Source organism: Lissotriton vulgaris, chromosome 4_1 (genome assembly GCF_964263255.1).
Source record: "Lissotriton vulgaris chromosome 4_1, aLisVul1.2, whole genome shotgun sequence".
Lineage (NCBI taxonomy): Eukaryota > Metazoa > Chordata > Amphibia > Caudata > Salamandridae > Lissotriton > Lissotriton vulgaris.
Window position 1 is genome coordinate 1,640,475,765 of NC_141691.1, and position 20,820 is coordinate 1,640,496,584.

The window sequence follows — 20,820 nt, forward strand, 5'->3', positions numbered from 1 at the left end:
ATTCTTCTGAAACCAAAATATTGGCTTAAATCCCAGACTCTCGTACACGAATTGACTTTGGATGGCAGCCAAAGCAATCCAAACAAAAGAACACGCAGAGCAGCCTTTTGTTCTAACAGTTTAGAGTATTAGCAAGGTTGTTTAACACACTCAAAACACACAAGCACCATTATTAAATGCGTACATAAAGTTAAACGTAAAATTAGATGGTAATGATGCAATGGCTTCATCATGCTAATTGAAATAAAGAGTGAGTTCATAACATTCATTTATTTGAAGATATACCTTGCCACGCCGGCCGAGCTACCATAGTTAAGACAAGGACATCGTTGAGGAGAAAAATGTTTACATTTGTGATCCCTCTTTTTAGACACTGGTGGAGCTCGGTCACAATTCCTATCAAGTCTCTGGCCATTGTCTTCATGAACTGCCTGTCAAGTCCCATTAGTAAGCCATATCAGTATATGCGCCTATGATAGGGAAATATAGCTATAGGCACAGAAGGTAAGCCATATCACATAACAAGAAGCCACTCTTTACTATAAAACTGAAAGAGGAACTGGCCCTCTCCCACCTACTCTTGTAAACAATCTTCAATCGTTAACCACTCATATGCTTAACCTAAAATGATCTCTCTCCTCTTTTAAGAAGTACAATGAACCCTTGGTCTATAGCTAAATTCCCAATATAGATGTATCAACTGATCTACACATATTTCACAGCCAGGAATCTCATTCTGTTCATCAACAAAAAGTAGGATAAGAGGAGACGGGAGACCTTCATTGGAATTTCCAATTGATGCATTCACATCCATAATGGAAATTAATTGATATAAAAGACAAAGCACATGTGAAGATAACAGAAGAGTGATAGTTAGAATAGGCACCTCAATTTTGACTCATATTGTTTATAGGGCATTATTTGTTTTTGCTGTCATTTTTTAAGTGTTTTGCATAAGATTTGTGCCAAGAATCTGCTGCTCACAAAGCTGTTTTTGATTGCGTATCATATAGGTTTCTGTCTGTCCCTTTTTGTCTGCAATGTGCATGTCATAGAATGGATGAACAAAGTTGCAGACCCATCCAACCATGCTCTTTGTAGCAAGGTTGCTTTGTATGTTAGAGAATGACGACGATGCTTAACGACCAAGGGACTGCAACCCCCTTAAGCTCTAGATTGCTGTTTCATGTTCATCGTAAGCTGGAAATGGAACAGCGCTAACTATCTGGTAGCTTTCCAGATACAGGTGCAATTTAAATTGTTGGTCACACTCTTATGAAAGTCAAAACCCACAGTTACTTTACTACTACACAGTAATTATTGGAGTGCTCAAGCATTTAATGCATGTAGAGTCTAAATTGCCATACTTGTATCTAAAGACGGTTCCCCATAGCAGATCATGCCTGTGATTTGCCTGTCGTGTGGATATGGGAATGACATGAGTTTCCAGGACTGACATCTTTTCTTATTTGCTTGAACGACACAGCTTCCATCACATTGAAATAAAAAAGGATATGTCATATATTTTATCGTAGGGTCTAGACTTTTGTATTAGACCTCGCCCTTCATACTTCAAGCAGCATAGGTGTTGCCGAAAATGAAAACATAAATGCTCAGCCCTTTCATCTGGGGTGTTGTGTTTGACTAATGAAGTGCTGTCACAAGAGAATTGGTTAAATTTACTTCTGAACAGTAAGAGTCGCTTCTCATTTCTCAGTTACAGATTTAGAATATTTCAGAGGCACATGGAACACAGGGAAATGGTCAACTGGCAGTCTGTGGAGCATCATCTTGAACATGTTGACCACACGTTTGCTTCATACTGTTACCACATCATTTTAATTTTGATACGAAGTACAGCTTGAGTTCTCAGGAAGGGTAATGTTTGATGAGGGAACCGAAATATCACATAATGGTATGCTTCCATTTAGATCCTAGGCCTACCCTATCACATATCGGGCTGGACTGTTCCCATGAGGCACAGGGTCACGACTGATTTGCATATGGCCAGGTCTAAACTGGGGTGGCATGGTGAGCAAAAGAATGATGGCTTTAACCCAGATCCCTTGACTGGGGGTGAATGTTTTGTTTTGTTCTACATTCTGTCCATCAATTGTGTGTCTTTTGCTTATCAAATTTCTGTAAACCTGTTTACCGTTGGTTCTAATGGTAATTGCACATTATTGGCCACTGCAAGCAATGATTGTTGGTCATATGATGCAATTCTTTTTTACTCTTTAACAAGATGATACAGAGCAGAAGGGCAGAAAAGAAGTTGCTTAAGCCAGCAGCAGTTAAACTGTGCTGGAGTGTTCAACTTCCTGTTCTGGCACTACATGGGTGAACGTCCCACATACCCCACTCCTCATTTGTCGACTTGCATTTGGCAGCAGTGTGCCGGTACATACTGTGCATCTATTGGTGCTGGTGGGTGAAAAGTACGAAGCTCACTGGGTCCTGCCATCTGGAATGGAGGTAGGAGCCTTTGAGGACCATGTGCCATGCACTGGCAACAACGAACCCAGTTTTCATTGCTTTTTATTAATTGGTATAATTTCCTCTTTTTAATGTCCATTTAGAAATGTAACCCATGTCACTCTGTCTGTTTCCTTTGGAATGCATATTTAGCACGACCTTTAATGAAACACCAGTACCACAAATTCCATTTTAGAGTGGATGTTGATGAGACCCAACTAATAATCTATTGGCATATAATAACGGAGGAAACAGCCGCTTTGCGGCCACCAACCACAATATAATCCTGGTTAGAAGAATCATTATATTGGGGATAGTTGAGGACTAACCTTAGAGGAGTCACTCATAGAGCCTTTCCAGCTGTGTGGGTGCAAATCATGTGAAACATTTTTGTAGTACCTCGAACACATAAACTTTAACACGTGAAGCTGTGTTACAAATTTGTCGAAGTAATGCTTTCCTTTTTCCTTTTGTTCGGGTACACTAAGGTTGTGGCATCTAGAGGTCATAATATGTTGAAAAGGACATTCTTGCCTGCACTGCATATCTTACTTCATACCTACGAACACCTGAGGATAACATTGGTACTTTATTAAAGCCAAGGCTACAGATGCAGCTCTATTGAACCCCTGATTGTGGAATGCTGACTTTGCTTCTTAGTGTCGTCAAATATTAATTCTACTAAATACGATTCTGTCATCAGCGACGTAGGCATCCCTGCACAAAAATAAAGCTGTAACACAGAGTGTTTGAGCCGCTGAAGTATTCATGCCAGTAACCACTGTAGATGAGGTCGGAAGAAAAAAGTAAAGATGTAAAAAATTAAAGATCTTTCTCTGGGTCACCATGTTGGGAACTGTTTACCACTGATGGCCTAGAGCCTCACCTATAACATTCAGGTGGATCTCAACTTGCTCCTTTTGCACTCTTGACTCTCCACTGGTATGTAGATCAGACTGTGCATACTTATTCCAAGAGTTTTATTGGATTTGCTACTCAAGCACTGGATGACATTGTGATTGTCCACCGTAAGCATCAATATTCGGCCAGAGTTGTAGTTGTCAAGAGCAAAAACTCTTAATTTGCCTGTAGAAAATGAGGGATAGCTAAACAGGTATGACAAAAACAAGCTAAATGGCTCTAACTTCTTCTGCAGTTGAGCTACAAGCCATACATATGTATAGATCTTTATTTATAAAGCAAGAACAGCAGGAAAGATATCACGACCCATGCTGTATCTAAACCTCTTGATACCCTGCGGTGACACCTTCGACTAACGTACCAGAAACCATGTCTTCTAGAATCTGGCTAACCAAGCGAAGGGCAGTGGTCACAAGTATTCGAATGCTCCATCCACCAGTCACCAGCTTTTCTTGAAGCTATACTGCTTTCCATCTTCCTGCTAGTTGCTTTTCCTCAAATTGAGTGACCTGTATGTCTAATCCCACTCCAGCACCAGCAGAATGTGAGATCAAGAGAGCTAATTCCCTCCCACCTGTCTCAAGCTTTCTCAGAAACCCCATCCTTCCACCAATCTTCTCACCAACAGGACTTCCACAAATTAGCCAAATTATGCAGCTATGATACACTATATCATTGGCAGGTTTGGTCATGTGACACCTCTCCATCCACCAATTGCCTAAATCCCTTGAGGCCACTACACAACCAACAACAATTTTACTGCCAACACTTGCACAAATTGAATAACCCAATTGGCCCAAATGTATTCTAGCACAAGCAGTGCTTGAGATCCCATAACCCACCTGCCCCTTTGACACACTGTACCAGCATTCCCACCAATACAATCTCTACTAAACACCCAAAGTGAGTGGCAAAACCTACTCTATTAGCAATGGCAGGCAAGGTCAAATAAACCCTGCCCTTTCCACCATTGAGCAGCTTTATTTGGGGTCCCACCCTCCTGGTGAGCGTTTCTTGTCACCAGGACTGCCAGAAGGTGGCCAGCCAGAGTAGCCCAACTCACTGTATGTCAGTTCAAGTCGGGATCATGTAACCATTTGCTGTCTTCTTTTGAGGCCACACCATTATCTACCTTTCCATCAGCTGAACCTCCACAGCTTAATGATCCCTCATGGGCGGTGAACACCCTAAATATCGATTCAAAAACATCGAATGGACAGAATATTGATTCAGAAATATAGAATGGACAGAATATCGAATTATCAAAATATATATAGGGCAAAATATCGAAATTGGGGTAGGAAATATCGAATTCCACAATATCGAATTTTATAATATAGATTCCCATAATATCGATTTTTTTTGTGTTATGTATGGTAGTATATGTGTTACAATTATGTATTATTTTTCTAATGTATGTTTAATTTTTTTAAAGTAATGAACGTTTTGTAATTTAATTTTTACGTAATTTAATTCCGTAGCGGGTTGTGGGTTTATAGGGGAATAGGGTGGGAAGTAATTTAATTATATTAAATTAAATTTTTTTTTTTATTTATATGTATTTATAATTAATTGATTGATAATTAATTATTAATTGGTAATTACATTTTATGAATTTGCTAATTTTTTTAATTGATTAATTGATAATTCTGTTTAATTGTATTTTTTATTATTAGGAGCGGGTTGTGGGTTTGTAGGGAATGATGAGGGAAGTAATGTATTTATAGTAAATTAAATATTACATTTTATTATTATGTATTGATAATTAATTAATTGATAAATAATTATTAATTGGTAATTAATATGTATTACTTAGTAATTAATGTTTATAAATTGGTAATTCATTTTTATTAATTGAATAGTTGATAATAATGTTAATTATAATTTTTATTATTTGGAGCGGGTTGTGTTTTATAAAGGAATTGGGTGAGAAGTAATTTCATTGTAATAAAGTTAATATATATTTATATTTATATGTATTGATAATTAATTGATAATTAATTATTTAATGGTAATTAATTTATTATTTGGTAATGTTTTTAATTGGTAATTAATTGGTATTAATTGGTCATTATTTTTAATACATTTTTGATTGGTATTGATAATTAATGTAATCTTATTTAATATTAAATCATTTCTTTCCCTACGGTTGCACTCTCTAAAGTGGGAATAGTAATTTTTACTCCTACTCTATCACGATTTCCCTACTGTTGCACTCACTAGAGTGGGAATAGTAATTTTTACCCCTACGCTATCCAACACTTTCCCTACTGTTGCACTCAATGAAGTGGGAATAGTAATTTTTACCCCTACGGCATCCAACGCTTTCCCTACTGTTTCACTCTCTGAAGTGGGAATAGTCATTTTTACCCCTACGCTATCCAACGCTTTCCCTACTGTTGCACTCTCTGGAGTGGGAATAGTATTTTTTGCCCCTACACTATCCAACGCTTTCCCTACTGTTGCACTCACTGGAGGGGGAATAGTAATTTTTACCCCTACGCTATCCAATTCTTTCTCTACTGTTGCACTCACTTGAGTGGGAAAAGTAATTTTTACCCCTACGGTATCCAACGCTTTCCCTACTGTTGCACTCTCTGGAGTGGGAATAGTAATTTTTACCCTCCCGCTATCCAACACTTTCCCTGCTGTTGCACTCTCTGGAGTGGGAATAGTAATTTTTACTCCTACTCTATCCAACGATTTCCCTACTGTTGCACTCACTGGAGTGGGAATAGTAATTTTTACCCCTACGCTATCCAACACTTTCCCTACTGTTGCGGGAAAAGTAATTTTTACCACTACGGTATACAACGCTTTCCCTACTTTTTCACTTTCTGGAGTGGGAATAGTAATTTTTACCCCTACGCTATCCAACGCTTTCCCTACTGTTGCACTCTCTGGAGTGGGAATAGTAATTTTTACCTCTACGCTATCCAACACTTTCTCCACTGTTGCACTCACTGGAGTGGGAATAGTACTTTTTACCCCTACGGTATCCAACGCTTTCCCTACTGTTGCACTCTCTGGAGTGGGAATAGTAATTTTCACCCTCCCGCTATCCAACGCTTTCCCTACTGTGCACTCTCTGGAGTGGGAATAGTAATTTTTACCCTCCCACTATCCAATGCTTTACCTGCTGTTTCACTCTTTGGAGTGGGAATAGTAATTTTTACCCCTACGCTATCCAATGTTTTCCCTACTGTTGCACTCTCTGGAGTAGGAATAGTTATTTTTACCCGTAAGCTATCCAACATTTTCACTACTGTTGCACTCATTATAAATTACCATAACAAATGTTATTTTAATAATTTAATTATTATATTTTATTTATTTGTATATTTATATCATATGTTTATTCATATATTTATATCAATATATTTTTATTAATGTTCTAAATATTTTATAAGATTAATAATTATTTTATAATATTATTAAGTAAATTTATATAAAAAAATGTTTTACATTTCATTTATTATTTTTACATTTTAAGCTTTTTTACATTCTTTTAAGTAACACTTTTTGCCCTAAGTGGGAAGGGTATGCCCAGACATGGGTCCCTTGCTCACTGTGCCACTGGATTCAAGCTAGCCTGGCTGAAGAAGGGTGACATACCCTGAAACCGGTCCCAGGATGCTTGTTTCCGGTCCAGGGAGGACCTGGCCTGGCAGTTCGGTCTGGACTGTTCCCATGGGGCACAGGGTCAAGACTGATTTGAATATGGTTGGGTCCAAACTGGGGTGGCGTAGTGGGCAAAAGAATAATGGATTTAACCCAGATCTTTTCACTGGGGGAGAATCTTTGCATTGTCAGCATTCCGTCCATCCTTTGTTTGCTGCAACACGCTCTCTAAGAATAGCACAGAGCTTTAGATTGCTCATTCTTGTCTATCGGAAGCTGGAAATGGAAAAGCCCTTGTATTCGCAAATTGAGCATGCATTTTCCCATTCATTCATCCTGTAGGCCCATAGGAATGAATGGGAGACCATTCCTTAATTGCAAGTCGCAATTTGCGAGTCGCAATTAAGGAATGTTTAGAAATCGCTATTTTAATAGCAATTCCTACATGCAATGGCTTTTGAGGGTCCTTAATTGCGATTCCTTAATAATCACAATTAAGGACTCGCAAAAGCTTTACTTGATGCATGTGCCTGAGAGTGTGTTTGCGACTCGCTATTTGGTAATTGCAAAAGCTAAAGTACTAAAGTGCATTTAACACGATATGCGATTCCTAGTGGGACGCAAATAGAACTACCTCATGAATATTAATGAGGTATGTCTCAGTTTGCAACCCATTGGGAATCTCAAAAATCATAGGGATGGTGGCCTGCTGAGGTCAGCAGACTACCATGTCAGTGATTGCTTTTAAATGAAGCAATCTTTTTTTGAAAAGCAGCCCGTTTTCCGTAAAGGGAAAAGCAAACCGATTAAAAAATATTATATATTTTTACAGTCATACTCAAACTTTGAGTTGGTGTTAAAATACAGATGATTGGTGACCGCATTTTGGTTGCATAACATTTGTACATACCAATGTGCATCAGTATTAGGAGGAGACGCTCTAAACATGCCCCTTTCAAATACTGAATAGCAATTTGTACTTGGCACATACAAAAATGCATTTTTTGCATTCGCAAAAGGCCATATTCTGAGAATTGGGACATTTACGACGACAAAAAGGCTTTGTAGATGTGACCGATACAGTTTACGGCCCATATGTTTGAAATTGCCTTTTTGCAATTTCAAAATTGCGAATCTGTAGAAATTGCTAATTGAGACTCGCAAAATGGAATGTATGTAATTTGCAATTTCCTAATATTAATTCCTATTGAATCGCAATTGCTATTAGGAAATTGCATATTTTACACTTAAGGCTTATGTCCTTTTGTACAGTAAAATATCCACGAATATAAAGCATTATGAATACACCTGCTTTGTGTATAGGCTGTTCTCATCAGGCTACATAGAATAAAAAAGTCCTTATCACAGTACACCAAACTCACTGCACCACAATCATAGTTAATGGCACAAAAAGGCTCAAAACTAATATTTTGAGATTTCTAGTATACAGAGAACAGGTTCTGATCCTCACTGTCAGTTCTTTAAGTAGAATGAAAGAGGTGGGGCGTTCCTATGAGAGGAATGTGACCACAGAAGTGTAACTAGGATAACTGCTCACTTTGCCACTGGATTCAAGCTAGCCTGGCTGATGACAGCTAATTAGCCAGAAACTGGTCCCAGGATGCTTGTTTCCTGTCCAGGGAAGACATGGCTTGGCAGTTTGGGCTGGATTGTTCCCATGAGGCACAGGGTCAGACTGATTTGCATATGGCCATTTCTGAACTGGGGTGGCAGAGTTAGCAAAAGAATGATGATGGCTTAAACCCAGATCAGTTGACTGGGGGTGAGTGCTTGCATTGTTCAACACTCCGTCCATCATCCCCTTTGCTTTTGCTTTGTGTGCCCTAAGTTGGCAGGGTATGCCCAGACGGAGTTCCCTTGCTCACTTTGCCACTGGATTCAAGCTAGCTTGGCTGATGAAGGCTGATTAGGCAGAAACCAGTTTCAGGATGCTTGTTTCCGGTTCAGGGAAGACATGGCTTGGCAGTTCGGGCTGGACTGTTCCCATGAGGCACAGGGTCAGACTGATTTGCATATGGCCATGTCTGAACTGGGGTGGCCGAGTGAGCTAAAGAATGATGATGGTTAAACCCAGATCAGTTGACTGGAGGTGAGTACTTGCATTGCTCAACACTCCGTCCATCATCCCCTTTGGTTTTGCTGTGTTGTATGAATGACCAGAGTGGTGCTTTTAACCTCTCTTGGGATGTAGCACTTCATATTGTGATAGTAGGAAGGAGAGGGACAGATCAAGTACTTGAACTGCACATTAAGCAGTGGAAAAGGCACCACATTTTCTCGCTTCAGTTACTCATTCAAAATCAAGCGGCAAACATCTTCAATTCCGCACCCGTAATCAAACTAATGTTTACCTTATGTTGTGTGCAGGTTGCACTATGACATGTCTGCAGTCATTTGTACTTCCAGTTTCTTGGAAAAACAATCCAAGAAACTGGAAGTATAAATGACTGCAGACTTGTCATATCGATGCAAGAATATCTGGTGCCTTTTCGGTTATTTTGTTGCTATTCCATTTAGGGTGTGAGAAACTTTGTGAAATTACTCTCACCTATACAACATAATGTCAACATGTACATGACTCACTTTCTTTAACCTTTCGCACTTTCTTATCTAAAACGATTCCATTTCAACCACTGACTCGTAATATCTCTTTATACTGGGTATATCTGATGTAGTTTTTAAACAAATGAAAGCAAAACATGTCTCTTGGGTATTGTACCCTCTGTGTGCGCATTGCATGTGATGAAATATCATTCTATACTGCCAAAAGTCCATGTGCCAATACATTGCATTTGGTATTGTAGGAATGTAAATATAGTTGTTGTTTTTAATTTTATGATTAGAGGTTTTAAATATTTTGTAATTTAGCATATTACAGCCCTGATGAAGTTCTAGTAGGAGCGAAACATGTTGGCTGTTTTAAATGTGAACAAATATTGACTAAATAATCTTTTCAAAAGACTTCAGCTGGGATAGTCTTGAAACATTGGTCTTTTTGAACCAAAAGGTTACTAAAAATTGAACATGCATAAAAGTTGCCTCTGTCATATTGAAAAATTTCCAATATTGGCCTGTTGGATAGCGAACCCAGAGAGGTGAGCAATGATTCAATATACAAAAGGGAATTTGCTGGTAGTGCGGTGCTTTGGTCTTTAGCTTTCCTAGTTATTTGACTCGATTTTAAGACTTCTTTCTGAGGTTCTAACAGTGATTAATTCTGATATACTGTGTTTTCAACGAACAGCACTAGACATGTTGGGACTTACAGTTTTACTTTTTAACTTTTCGGGTTGTCCATGCTTAGAATGGCTAGTGCAGTTTATTGAAAAACACAATTGGCTGAAAGTTACCCTCATGATAGATGGCCAATTGACAGTTATGGTTGAAGTAATAAACAAGCATTGGCGTAGCCAAACGGTCTCGCTTTGGGACCTTATAAATGTTTAGTTATCCAGGACAATATCCTTGGTGCAACAACATCACCTAATGCGGGGCTAAACACTTATAAGGTCCCTGGTTACCATCAGATCCAAGTCCATGTTAATAGCATTTCCTAATTACCCTTTATGCGACCAGTCGCAAATGCTATGTGCATATGGTTTCTAATTCGCAAATTGGAAACGCCTATTTGCTATTTCCTCTTTTTCGAATTGCAAAATGAGATTTCTACTGGCTATAAATCGCTTTTTGCTACAGGGCAAGGCACATGTGACGAGGAGGACCCGGACCCGGGCCCTCCCGGCTTACCTTTACCTGTGTCCTCTTTTGTCGCCCAGCATGCAGACGCCTGGAAACCTATAACAGACTGGCGACAACCGTCCCGGGAACCGGAGGAGCCGTGTTTCTTTAACTGGGCGGAGCTGGATCCGGAGACCGCCCACCATCAGGAGGTAAAGGTGCGCCCAAACAGAACTCAGGTGTGTTTTACACCCGGAGGGAGTGAAGAGTGGTGGCGTGAGAGAGGAGCAGAGTGGAGGAGAACCGAAGACGAAGAACCGAAGATCGCGATCGAGGAGGAGGCGTGTGAGCAGTGGAGGACGGGAGGCGAAGTAAGCAAGGAACATCGGCTGGAGGAGGCGTGTGAGCAGTGGAGGACGGGAGGCGAAGTAAGCAAGGAACATCGGCTGGAGGAGGCGTGTGAGCAGTGGAGGACGGGAGGCGAAGTAAGCAAGGAACATCGGCTGGAGGAGGCGTCTGAGCAGTGGAGGACGGAAGAGGACGCAAGCGAAGAACAGCAACGGCAGGAGGCGGGTGAGCTGACGAGGAGACCGGGAGAGGAGCGGAGAGCGGACCAGCGGAGAGAGGAGGCGGTAGAGGAACATCGGAGGACGGAGCCCAGTGACCACGGAGATAGCGGACCTGGGAAACCGAGAGAAGAGAGACCCGCGACGACCACGACAAGCCGGGAGGCCAACGAGGAGGCGCATCGCCCAGCCACACTTCACACGAAGTGTGGCTCGAGCAGGTACGGTCAAGGTTCACGGGGTGGGCGGGACGTAAGTGGGGTAAACCACCATAAACCGAGCAACCGACCCTCATTGCACCGTTACCTTCCCTTCACCTCACCGGCACCTTGAGAGGAACGAGCACGTGTGGTCCCTCACTACCCTTCCCTGACAAACACCCCAAAACCGCGATCTAATAGTGGTTTCTTTCTGTTTTTTTTGGTCGCATCTTGAACGAGAGACAAGACGGCGGAGACAAGGCCTACAACGCCCAGAAGGCACCGGGAAAGTCGGAGACTGGGATCCGCCAAACAAGCTAAAGAGGACATTGACAATCCCTTGCCTTTCTATCGAGTACCAGTACAAAAGAGGAGGCTATATAAAGTAATAAAACCCTCATTGCCTCGCAACCCAGTGTCAGTGAGTTTATTGGACATCCCACCCGAAAGCCCACAGCACATTATGCATTTTTACCGGTCCAAAATAGCATTACAGACTGTTAAGAAATGCAAATTCCTTTCATACATATGTGCCTATATCACCTTCATAATCATTAAGAATTGCATTTCCATGGAAGATCATGGCTGTGATTTGCTTTATGTGGGGATACCTGAATGGCATCAGTTTCCAGGACTGACACCTTTTCTCCTTTGCTTGAACAACACAGCTTCCCTCAAATTGAAATAAAGAAATTACATGTAAGATGTTCTGCATAGGGGAAGTAGGCCTCTCACGCACCTGACACACACTCAGCATGGATAACTGTTTGTGATAGCTCGTAATAAACGTAATTCTCTAATTCCTGATCCCGCAGGCTTGGACCTACTTTTAATTAAACGTATACTTTTTTTTTAACAGGCAAATGAATGCAGAGAAACCATAAATAATTTACAATTAGAGCTTGCCTCTCTGAAGTCGGCAGAAAATTCTGCAAGAAAAGCAGTTATTGTTAAAGAAAACACGAGCAGTGAGCTCTTCCAAGAATGCGCAAACCTAAAGCATGTGCTCGGAGAGTTGCAGTTCAAGGTACGGTTGTTTGACGGGAGAAAAAAATGTGGAAAAAGCGTTGATTCAAGGCTACAGATAATGGATGGGTTGTGAAGTGTAATCATTGTGTGTAAAGTTGCGGGCTGAGGCCTGATAGACCTGATGCTCTGCACAGAATATGAAATGGAAGGCGCATTGTGCCTGCTGGTGCGGAAGCGGCGCGAGCCTCTAAAACACAGCAAGGTAGGACAGATCTAAACGTTAATAGAAAATGTGCTATAGAAAGTGACCTTTACAACCACGTATCCATTTCACGGGTCTCCTTCGGCCGAGTAGTAATTACATGAGGTAAGTAACATTTGTATGATTGCTTTTTCTGTACAGTAGTTCTTTCACCGATTAACCTAATTTGATTTCCCCTTTACATCACAGAAGGTCATTGGAATGTTTTTTAAAATTAAGTATGTGCCATGTGGTACCTTCTGCGTTATATGAAAATGCGTCATTAAATTATGAATCTGCGAGATAATGGACACGGGGAAGGTTTCGTGTTTGAAGGCACGTCTGTCTATTTAAATTTACAATAGAGAATATTGATAATCTGAAGCCAATTTCGAAATAAAAAGATGTATTTTTTAAGAATGCTATGTGGCATCCAAGTTTCATGAATTACAAGTGGAGCTGAACAAGGTCAAATCACACACCCGCTGGGGATGTACCTTACTCATATCTAAGGTGGCTGGACCGTCTGGTTTTATAGTCCGGTTGTATTCCCTACTAGCCACGCTGTTAGTTAAATGAGTTCCTGACCTGTTCAGCTAGGTTCACTGCCTACTTGAAAGGCAGATTGGTCTTTTGTATTCATTTACTGTCTGAAACCATGTTATCCTGCGCTTCCACTTGCGAGTATTTTCCTGTTTACTCTGCTTTGGTGCTGAGATAATTTCTTTGATCCGAAACCTGCTGGACGAACATATTTTTCCAAATGCTGGTTAAATTGCTTTATAACCAGTGTTGCCCGCCCCTCACAGTTTCACAGCTGTTTACCCTCCCACTGATCGCCCTTCCCTTTCTCGTGGCCCTAGCTATCCCAGCACCTGCTAAACTACCTTGTCAAGCTACCCAATCTCCAGGTGAAATGTCTCCCCAAATCCTTTGCACAGTACATCTGTCTAATCTACATATGCCCACCTATTCCCCACATGCCTCTATGTTCATTATGTAAAAAACCTTTATGGCTACTCCTGCTACTTCACGGCAGTGTATTCATCTATATCCTCAACATAGCCTTAACTGCACCAGTCCCTCTGCTTTTCACCTAATTTCCCCATACCCAAACCATGATCACTTTAGCAATTCATCCATGCGCACTCACCCCCATTGACTTGCTTACTCGTTGATGACTCCTTCTAAATTGATTGCCATGCCAAAGCTTTATGACCACCTTGATATTGATCCTTGCCATAACCTCTTGCTTCCATATACTTACTTCATTACTCTACACATACGCCAACAAATGTTATCCCTCAGCTTTTCTTTTTTGCTGTAGGAGGCCCACCTGCCCTTCACTCTAAGTTTGCTTGGTTTGCATGTCCCAATTTCTTGATCTAATCAAAATGACGGAGTCTGTACATGTGCCAACAAATATAATCTGTTTTATTGCCCAACAGTTCCATGATCATTAATAGAACTTTCCTTTGAATTTAATAAGGTGCACTTTTGCCAGTTAAGGCTCTCAATGCATAATAAAACTTGCAAAAGTTGAATTACTCTTTGGCAGCCTCCAGTTGTCAGTGTTGTAGCACAACTATAACTTCTGCCAATAACATTAATTCTTTAATAGCAAATTATTCCCAAAAGCACAAGATCAAAGGTTTTAGTGGGGCAAGAAATGTTAACCTCTTCAGTTTTTTGGTTGCCTATATTTTTCTACATGGAAGGAAACTACTCCCTATTGAGGCAGGATATGTGTAGGCCTGTGCAGTAGATTCCGCTCCGCTTGCGCAACTTGTGGATTTTTGGCAATTCCGCGTTCCGCGGAGAACGCGGAATTTACTAAAATTCTGCGATCCGCAGCGGAGCAGAATTTTTTCCTTGTTTGCAATTTAAAAATGCGTGTTAATGCGCGCAGTAGCGACTTACTGGGATCCCTGCATTCACCGATGAGTTTTCCTATCCGTTTGCATCTGGCTGCGTGATCTTGCGAGAGTGTGCGATCGCGAACACATCGTTCGCGAACAGGAAACACGCATCGGGAGCGGGCAGGACAGGTGAAACAAGATGGCCACAACCAAATGGGCAAGTTCACAAGATATTTCCACCCGAGCACGCAAACAGTGTCCCCGAACAGAAAAAACGCATCGCAAACGGGCGGAAAAAGCAATTCCGCGTGCTCGCGGAATTCTGCTTAGCTCGCTGCCATTTTTCACCGTTTTGTAGAACTTTGCGTAACGCAACTACACAAATTCCGCCCACCCCTAGATATGCGCCTTCATTATTATGTTTCACGTCTAATACAAAGTCACATTAAGACTCAAAGCCTAACCAGCAAAATCAGTTCTGCTCCTACATTGGCGTTTTTGATTTTCAAATGGCTGCTGGGAAAGAAAGGGCATTGATTAAAAGGTCATGCTGTAGAAATGGTTGTTGTAAGTCGTGCACGCGATTGGTGGGTAGGTAGGAAAATAGCTGACACTTTAGCAAACGGTGAATGGGTGCAAGAGGTTAGGAACATTACTGTTAATTATTTGAAGAGGCTGAACATTTCATGACCCATGAACCACTACTCCAAATATATTTGCAGTACCTAGTGCCCCTGAGAGTTAAATAGCTATCTTGCTTTCTTAAGGCACTAGATTTTATCAAAGATCATCCTAATATCCACTGTCTTGTTCTCAAAACAGGCACAGTGAGAAAATATGCTAACCATTCAAATCACTTTTTTGATAATATGCTTCTTTTCCCAGAAACATTTTGATCTGTTTGTAATTGAAGTTGAAGTCCGCTGAAGAGTTCCTTTGCCACTAAGTTCTGTCCCAGAAAAGCAATAAAAGTGGGCTTTTCATCCCTAATATGTATGCAGCTAGGACTGTTCTATATTCATTTAGGCGTCAGAGAGATAACTAAAAATCATTAAGTCACTTTCTAAGAACCTCATGGTAGTGCTCGGTCATTAAAATCAGTCCAATTTCAGAGAATTATTAGTTTTCTACGTTATTCATGTAAGACTGCTATCAAGTTGATTTTGTAGCTAGTAGCACTTAAAAGTGCTCTTGCTTGAGGAGGATCACATGTTGCCAACCACTGAAAAGACTTGCCACCTGCTTCTACCTATGGCAAATCCTGCCCCTACTATGGGAATATCCTCTCTCAATATTAAAACAGCAGCTGCCTTTACCCGCAGAAGAGATCTGAGATGGGGGAATCTTATTCATCAAATTCTTTTGACCCACTTCATCTGACGGAATTTTGGCTCTGGAATGGTATCTAGTAGACAACACATCAGGAGGAAACCATTGCCTGGCAGTAGCAGAAGGATATCCTAATTTTTCCTCTCAAATATTCTTTTTTTTGTCTGGAGCCTTTTCCGAAAAATCCAGCACTCTTCATTGTGGTTCATGTTAAGGTAATCCTATTTTAAGGAGCCACTTTTGGAAATCATTTATGAACAATTAATGCTGTATTGGCCAGAGCTCTAAATTGGAAGGTAATTTCAGCCACCTGACCAAACCTCCAATCATGTGTTCACCAAGCCAGCTTACAGCTGGCATTCACATTGTTCCCCAACCAAGTAAAATAATTATTAAAGATACATTGAACAACGCCTCAGCATTTTCTGTCCACTCATTGATTTCAATGTTGTACAAGGAGGTCTTTTAGACCCACAATATAACATGGGCAGACTTATTTTGCACAAGTAGATAACAATTGTATGCTAACGCCTAGAAGTGTCAGTTGTCCTGGGATTTCGATTGATTCCTGTTTATGTGAGAAGGTGGACAAGTGGAGCAATGTTCCACAGTACAGTCCAGTTCACAGTGTAGCATGCTTGACAAGATTTATCTCAGAGAACTGCTCTTCCGAAGCACCCCAAAAAATAGTAAAGGGCAGTATTTTCCAATTTAGGATACAAGGATTCAGGTCTTCAATGTTATATTTTCAGCACAATATCCTCTTGGTTCATGGCTCTGTGTGGTCATGGCCTTCTCTCACTCTCATGTATTCTCCCACCATTCTATCCATTCTCACTCATCAGTCTCATTCATTGGTTCACCACTCCTCTTACCATCACCATGCCTCCAGTTAGTTGAAGATCCACTCATCCATCTCACACATCATCTGTCACATTATTTCATTCATCTATCCTGAAACTATAATTGAACCACCCTCCTGCTCATTTTCATCCATCTGTCCTTGTAAAGTTCCTCGTAAGGGAGTTATCTCATAAAGGCTTCCTCACACTCATTTGTTTATGCATCTGTTTATTCACGAATACATTCTCATGTATTCAAATGCTCATTTATCCCTCATGATTACACTGATGCAGCCATTTATTTATTTTGTTATCCTCACTTATTAATTTTAATATATATTTTACCTTACTGTCATCATGTCTGAAAGTTGTAATCTTACATTCTCATTCACTCATATGTTCTGAGGGGCATTCTTTAATTTATGCATCAGTCCTGCAGCTCTGAAAACATATTATGCATAATTTTACTCTCATATATCCTCACATTCCCATCATTCTTCCATTCAGACACATTCATCTTTCAAGCATTCCTTAACTTCATTCATCATATACTCACACGCTCAATTTGATACCTTTAATCATTCATTTATTCACCCTCCCTCACATCTATTCATGTATTTATTTATCATTCCACACTTACATCTATATATATATATATATATATATATATATATATATATATATATCCACCACCTTTGCTTAATTATTAATATGTTCTTCTGCTCACCAAGCCCATATGTATTTTTTCATTCGTCCATCCATTCCCAAATGTTCAGTCACATTCAAGTCATTAACCATTGAATCGTACATCCAGCGTTGTAACTGCCATTGTTTCCTTCATTGCTTGCTACGTCCTTTGCTTGCTTAACTCTCTCCCTCCAAACTTTGCTCAACTTCTCTCACCCATCTGCCCTTTTCATACATCTAGCCAGTCCCATTCACCATCCAGCATTCCACATCCATCATCTATCCACTCTCACCAACTCTCGTCCATCCACTTTTCATCCATCTATACTCTCTCTCCGATCCCTAACTGGACCTGCTATATCAATGCCAATGATATTCAAACTCTCCTAAGGCTCTTTATGAATGTCCCGGTTTGTGATTAAAACTGAATAAATAGTAATCGTCTGAATCTTAAGACACTAACAATAACATCCTGATTTGTCAAAAGTGGAACCATCTACTGCCTTATTTACAATGACTGTGGTATTGAGCTATTACTTAATACTAATCTGGAGTGTCACACGTTGGGGGGGCCATTCTAGGCACTCATTTCTCGCAGGCCCTTCAAGTTGAGTTAGTTGTGAAATCCTCTCTCCATATCCCAAGGTGTTTCTAAAGGATCATGCTATTTTTTATTTTCAGAACATGTACACCGATTTTCTCTTGTATTTTTACAGATTAAATATTAGGCTAGGTCAGTGGATTCTACGTTACGGCACCTGCCACCTCCTACCTGGACTCCAAAGACTGCTGCTAGATGAATTCTGTGTCTACATTGTTGAGCCCATAACTCAACAGTTTTGCGAGCATTACGCCAGACCACAGGTGGCAGAGGCATTTCATTATAGAGTCTTCACCTTCACTGACCTGCACTTTATGGCAAATAAATTCTCAGTATGCAAGCCCTGTGGCTCTGAATTAAAGTTGAAAATTCCAGAATCCTTGCTTGTGAAGTTTGTCATTGTGGTTGCAATCAACCAGGGTATAGAACTTGACAGTGATGCTCACACTGAAGACAATAGGCCATCTTGCCAGCCTTGGAATATAGTGTTCTGACTGCGCCAATAATTTTTCTTTTTCAATCAGTTATTCCCTGAGGATTAGCTAGAGTACTCCAGACATGCACGTGAATCATACTGTATTTACTGGCATGTAATCACTATTTTCTGAGGGATCATTCCTAAAATGCAGGTAGAAGGCACAGTTGGATCCACTCCACTGTAATCTAGTCTGGTTTAGAATGTGGTTACTGCCATCCCTAATATGAGCGAATTAGAGGAACAGAGGTTTCAACTGGAGCAACAGGCACTCTATATCTGTATCAAAAGATGTTGTATCTTGCTTTATATAGACCTATGGTACAAACATCCATAAAAAATGGAAATAGAGGAATCTTATGCTGATAAAATATATCGTAGCGTTAATGGGACCAGGCTACAATTTCCTGCTCATGAACAGTTAAACAGCCAAACACTATTTGTATCTCATACTGTTGTGGTTGCTGCTTCGCTGCTGCCCACACATCATCGAGAACTGCTGTACCTTGTGTGGTCCCACATTTCCTGGGGTCCAGAAGACACCACATCAAATGCATGTTTGCAGACTGTTAGTTTCAGTCACCCGGGGCTACCTTCCTTCATGCGGCTCCTAGCCACTGCTCCCTGTCCTTCAGCTCCTAAATGTCATTCACCTGTCTAAGGTTTTGCACCTGCCTTTTAAAGCTGCTCAACTGCTAGTCCATTTTAGCTTTTCATTGTCTTTTCTTTTCCTTTTCCATCATAGTTCCTTGGTAAGGTCTTTTCAGGCTGATATATTCCGCCTGCATGATGTCCCTGATACCATATTCTCTGACCGAGGATCTCCGTGTGTTTGTAAATTCTGGTTCTCAATTATCTCTTCCCAGGGTATCTATCAATCTTTGTCCTTAGGTTACCATCCACAATTCAGTGGACAAACTGAGAGGGTCAACTAGATATTTGAACAATATCTGAGATTTTTCTTCAATGCCACTCAAAACAGCTGGGCAGAATACTCACCCTTAGCAGATTTCTCAAACAAAATTCCTGTTCACTCTGCTACCAAAGTTTCTCCAGTCATTGGGCCCAGGGTTTCCATCTTTGTTCCTTTCCATATTTTCCATTGTCCATTCCTATGGTGCACTTGGCTTTGAAATAAAGATGATTGCCCAGAACTTACATAATTTACACGATTCCAAAACTACTGTGAATACTAAAACCGATAAATTAATACAACAGCTCCAAAACTTTGAGGTGAGAGAAAAGGTTTTCTGTCTTCCATGTTCTTGCCAATTCGAACGTTGCCAGTCTGGTTACATCCTCAGAGCAATCCCACTGCTTTTAGGCTCTGTCTTCCTAACTCTTGAACGAATCACCCTAACTTTCATGACTCTCAGTTGAAGAATTTTGCACCTAATACTTTTCAGATGAGTTCTCCTGCTCCTCTTCTTATGGTAGAGAGGGAACCAGAATAAATGTTAGCGAGATCTGTAACTGCCTAATCTTCAGAGCCTGGTTGTACTTATTAATTCACTGGAAAGGCTATCCTCCTTGTGAGCTTTCTTGGGTTCCTGTCTCTTCTGTCCATGCCCTCAGATGGGTCTATCAATTTCTTCTGTCTCATCCTGAGCCTCAGGAGGGGGTTTATACTCTGGGCCACTGAAATTATGCTGTAGGGGAGGGTCAAATTATGCAGCATGATTGGGTAAATAATGCGGCACAAAAAGTCAAGTTATGTGGCACATTTCTTGTTAGTATTACTTCATTATTTTGTCATTTGTAAGCTTGATAACACTGTCTGGGCATTAGTTGTACCTCAATGGTACCAGTATAGCACCCAAATATAGCAATAAGCTACAGAAATGTGACCAGTCAACCTTTACAAAGGGCCCTCCATTGCTTGGCAAGAAGCGTTGCTGTGTTTTTACTAACTTTTGACCAGTTTGAGCCAGAAACACAATTGTCTTTTGTTAAAATCTGAAGATTATGCATCAGATGAATAATTATGTGGCCAATATGCCAAATTTGTGAGTCTATACTGATTAATGGTGCCACTCCAGTCCTGGCCCCTTTTTTTGTTGAGTTTTATATAGTGTAAACTCGGCCCGAAGTTTTCAGAGTGCTTTACATGACCACTAGTTGCATTACCGTCCGACACATTCATTCTGTTGGGCACAGGGAACTTAAGTGATTTGCCCAGAATCACAGGATGTTGAGCGTCTCTGCGAAACACGAGCCCAGTTCTCCAGTTTTGTGGTTGACCAGTCTAGCCGTTCGGCCACATCTTCTCCTCTTGGAAGTGGGCCTAAGGTTCTCTCTCAGCCTGTGCATCCAGTGGAAGCAATGCATCTCCTTT

General features: G+C 40.7%; 1 protein-coding gene across 1 annotated transcript in view; it reads left to right on the forward strand.

Moving 5' to 3' along the window:
- Positions 1 to 20,820, forward strand: part of LOC147724345 (uncharacterized) — a 2,209,372-nt gene that overhangs the window by 498,169 nt on the left and 1,690,383 nt on the right. Inside the window, exon 10 of the mRNA XM_086966996.1 lies at positions 12,342 to 12,509. Coding sequence (XP_086823122.1) covers positions 12,342 to 12,509 — 168 coding nt within the window. The remainder of the gene's footprint in view (positions 1 to 12,341; positions 12,510 to 20,820) is intronic.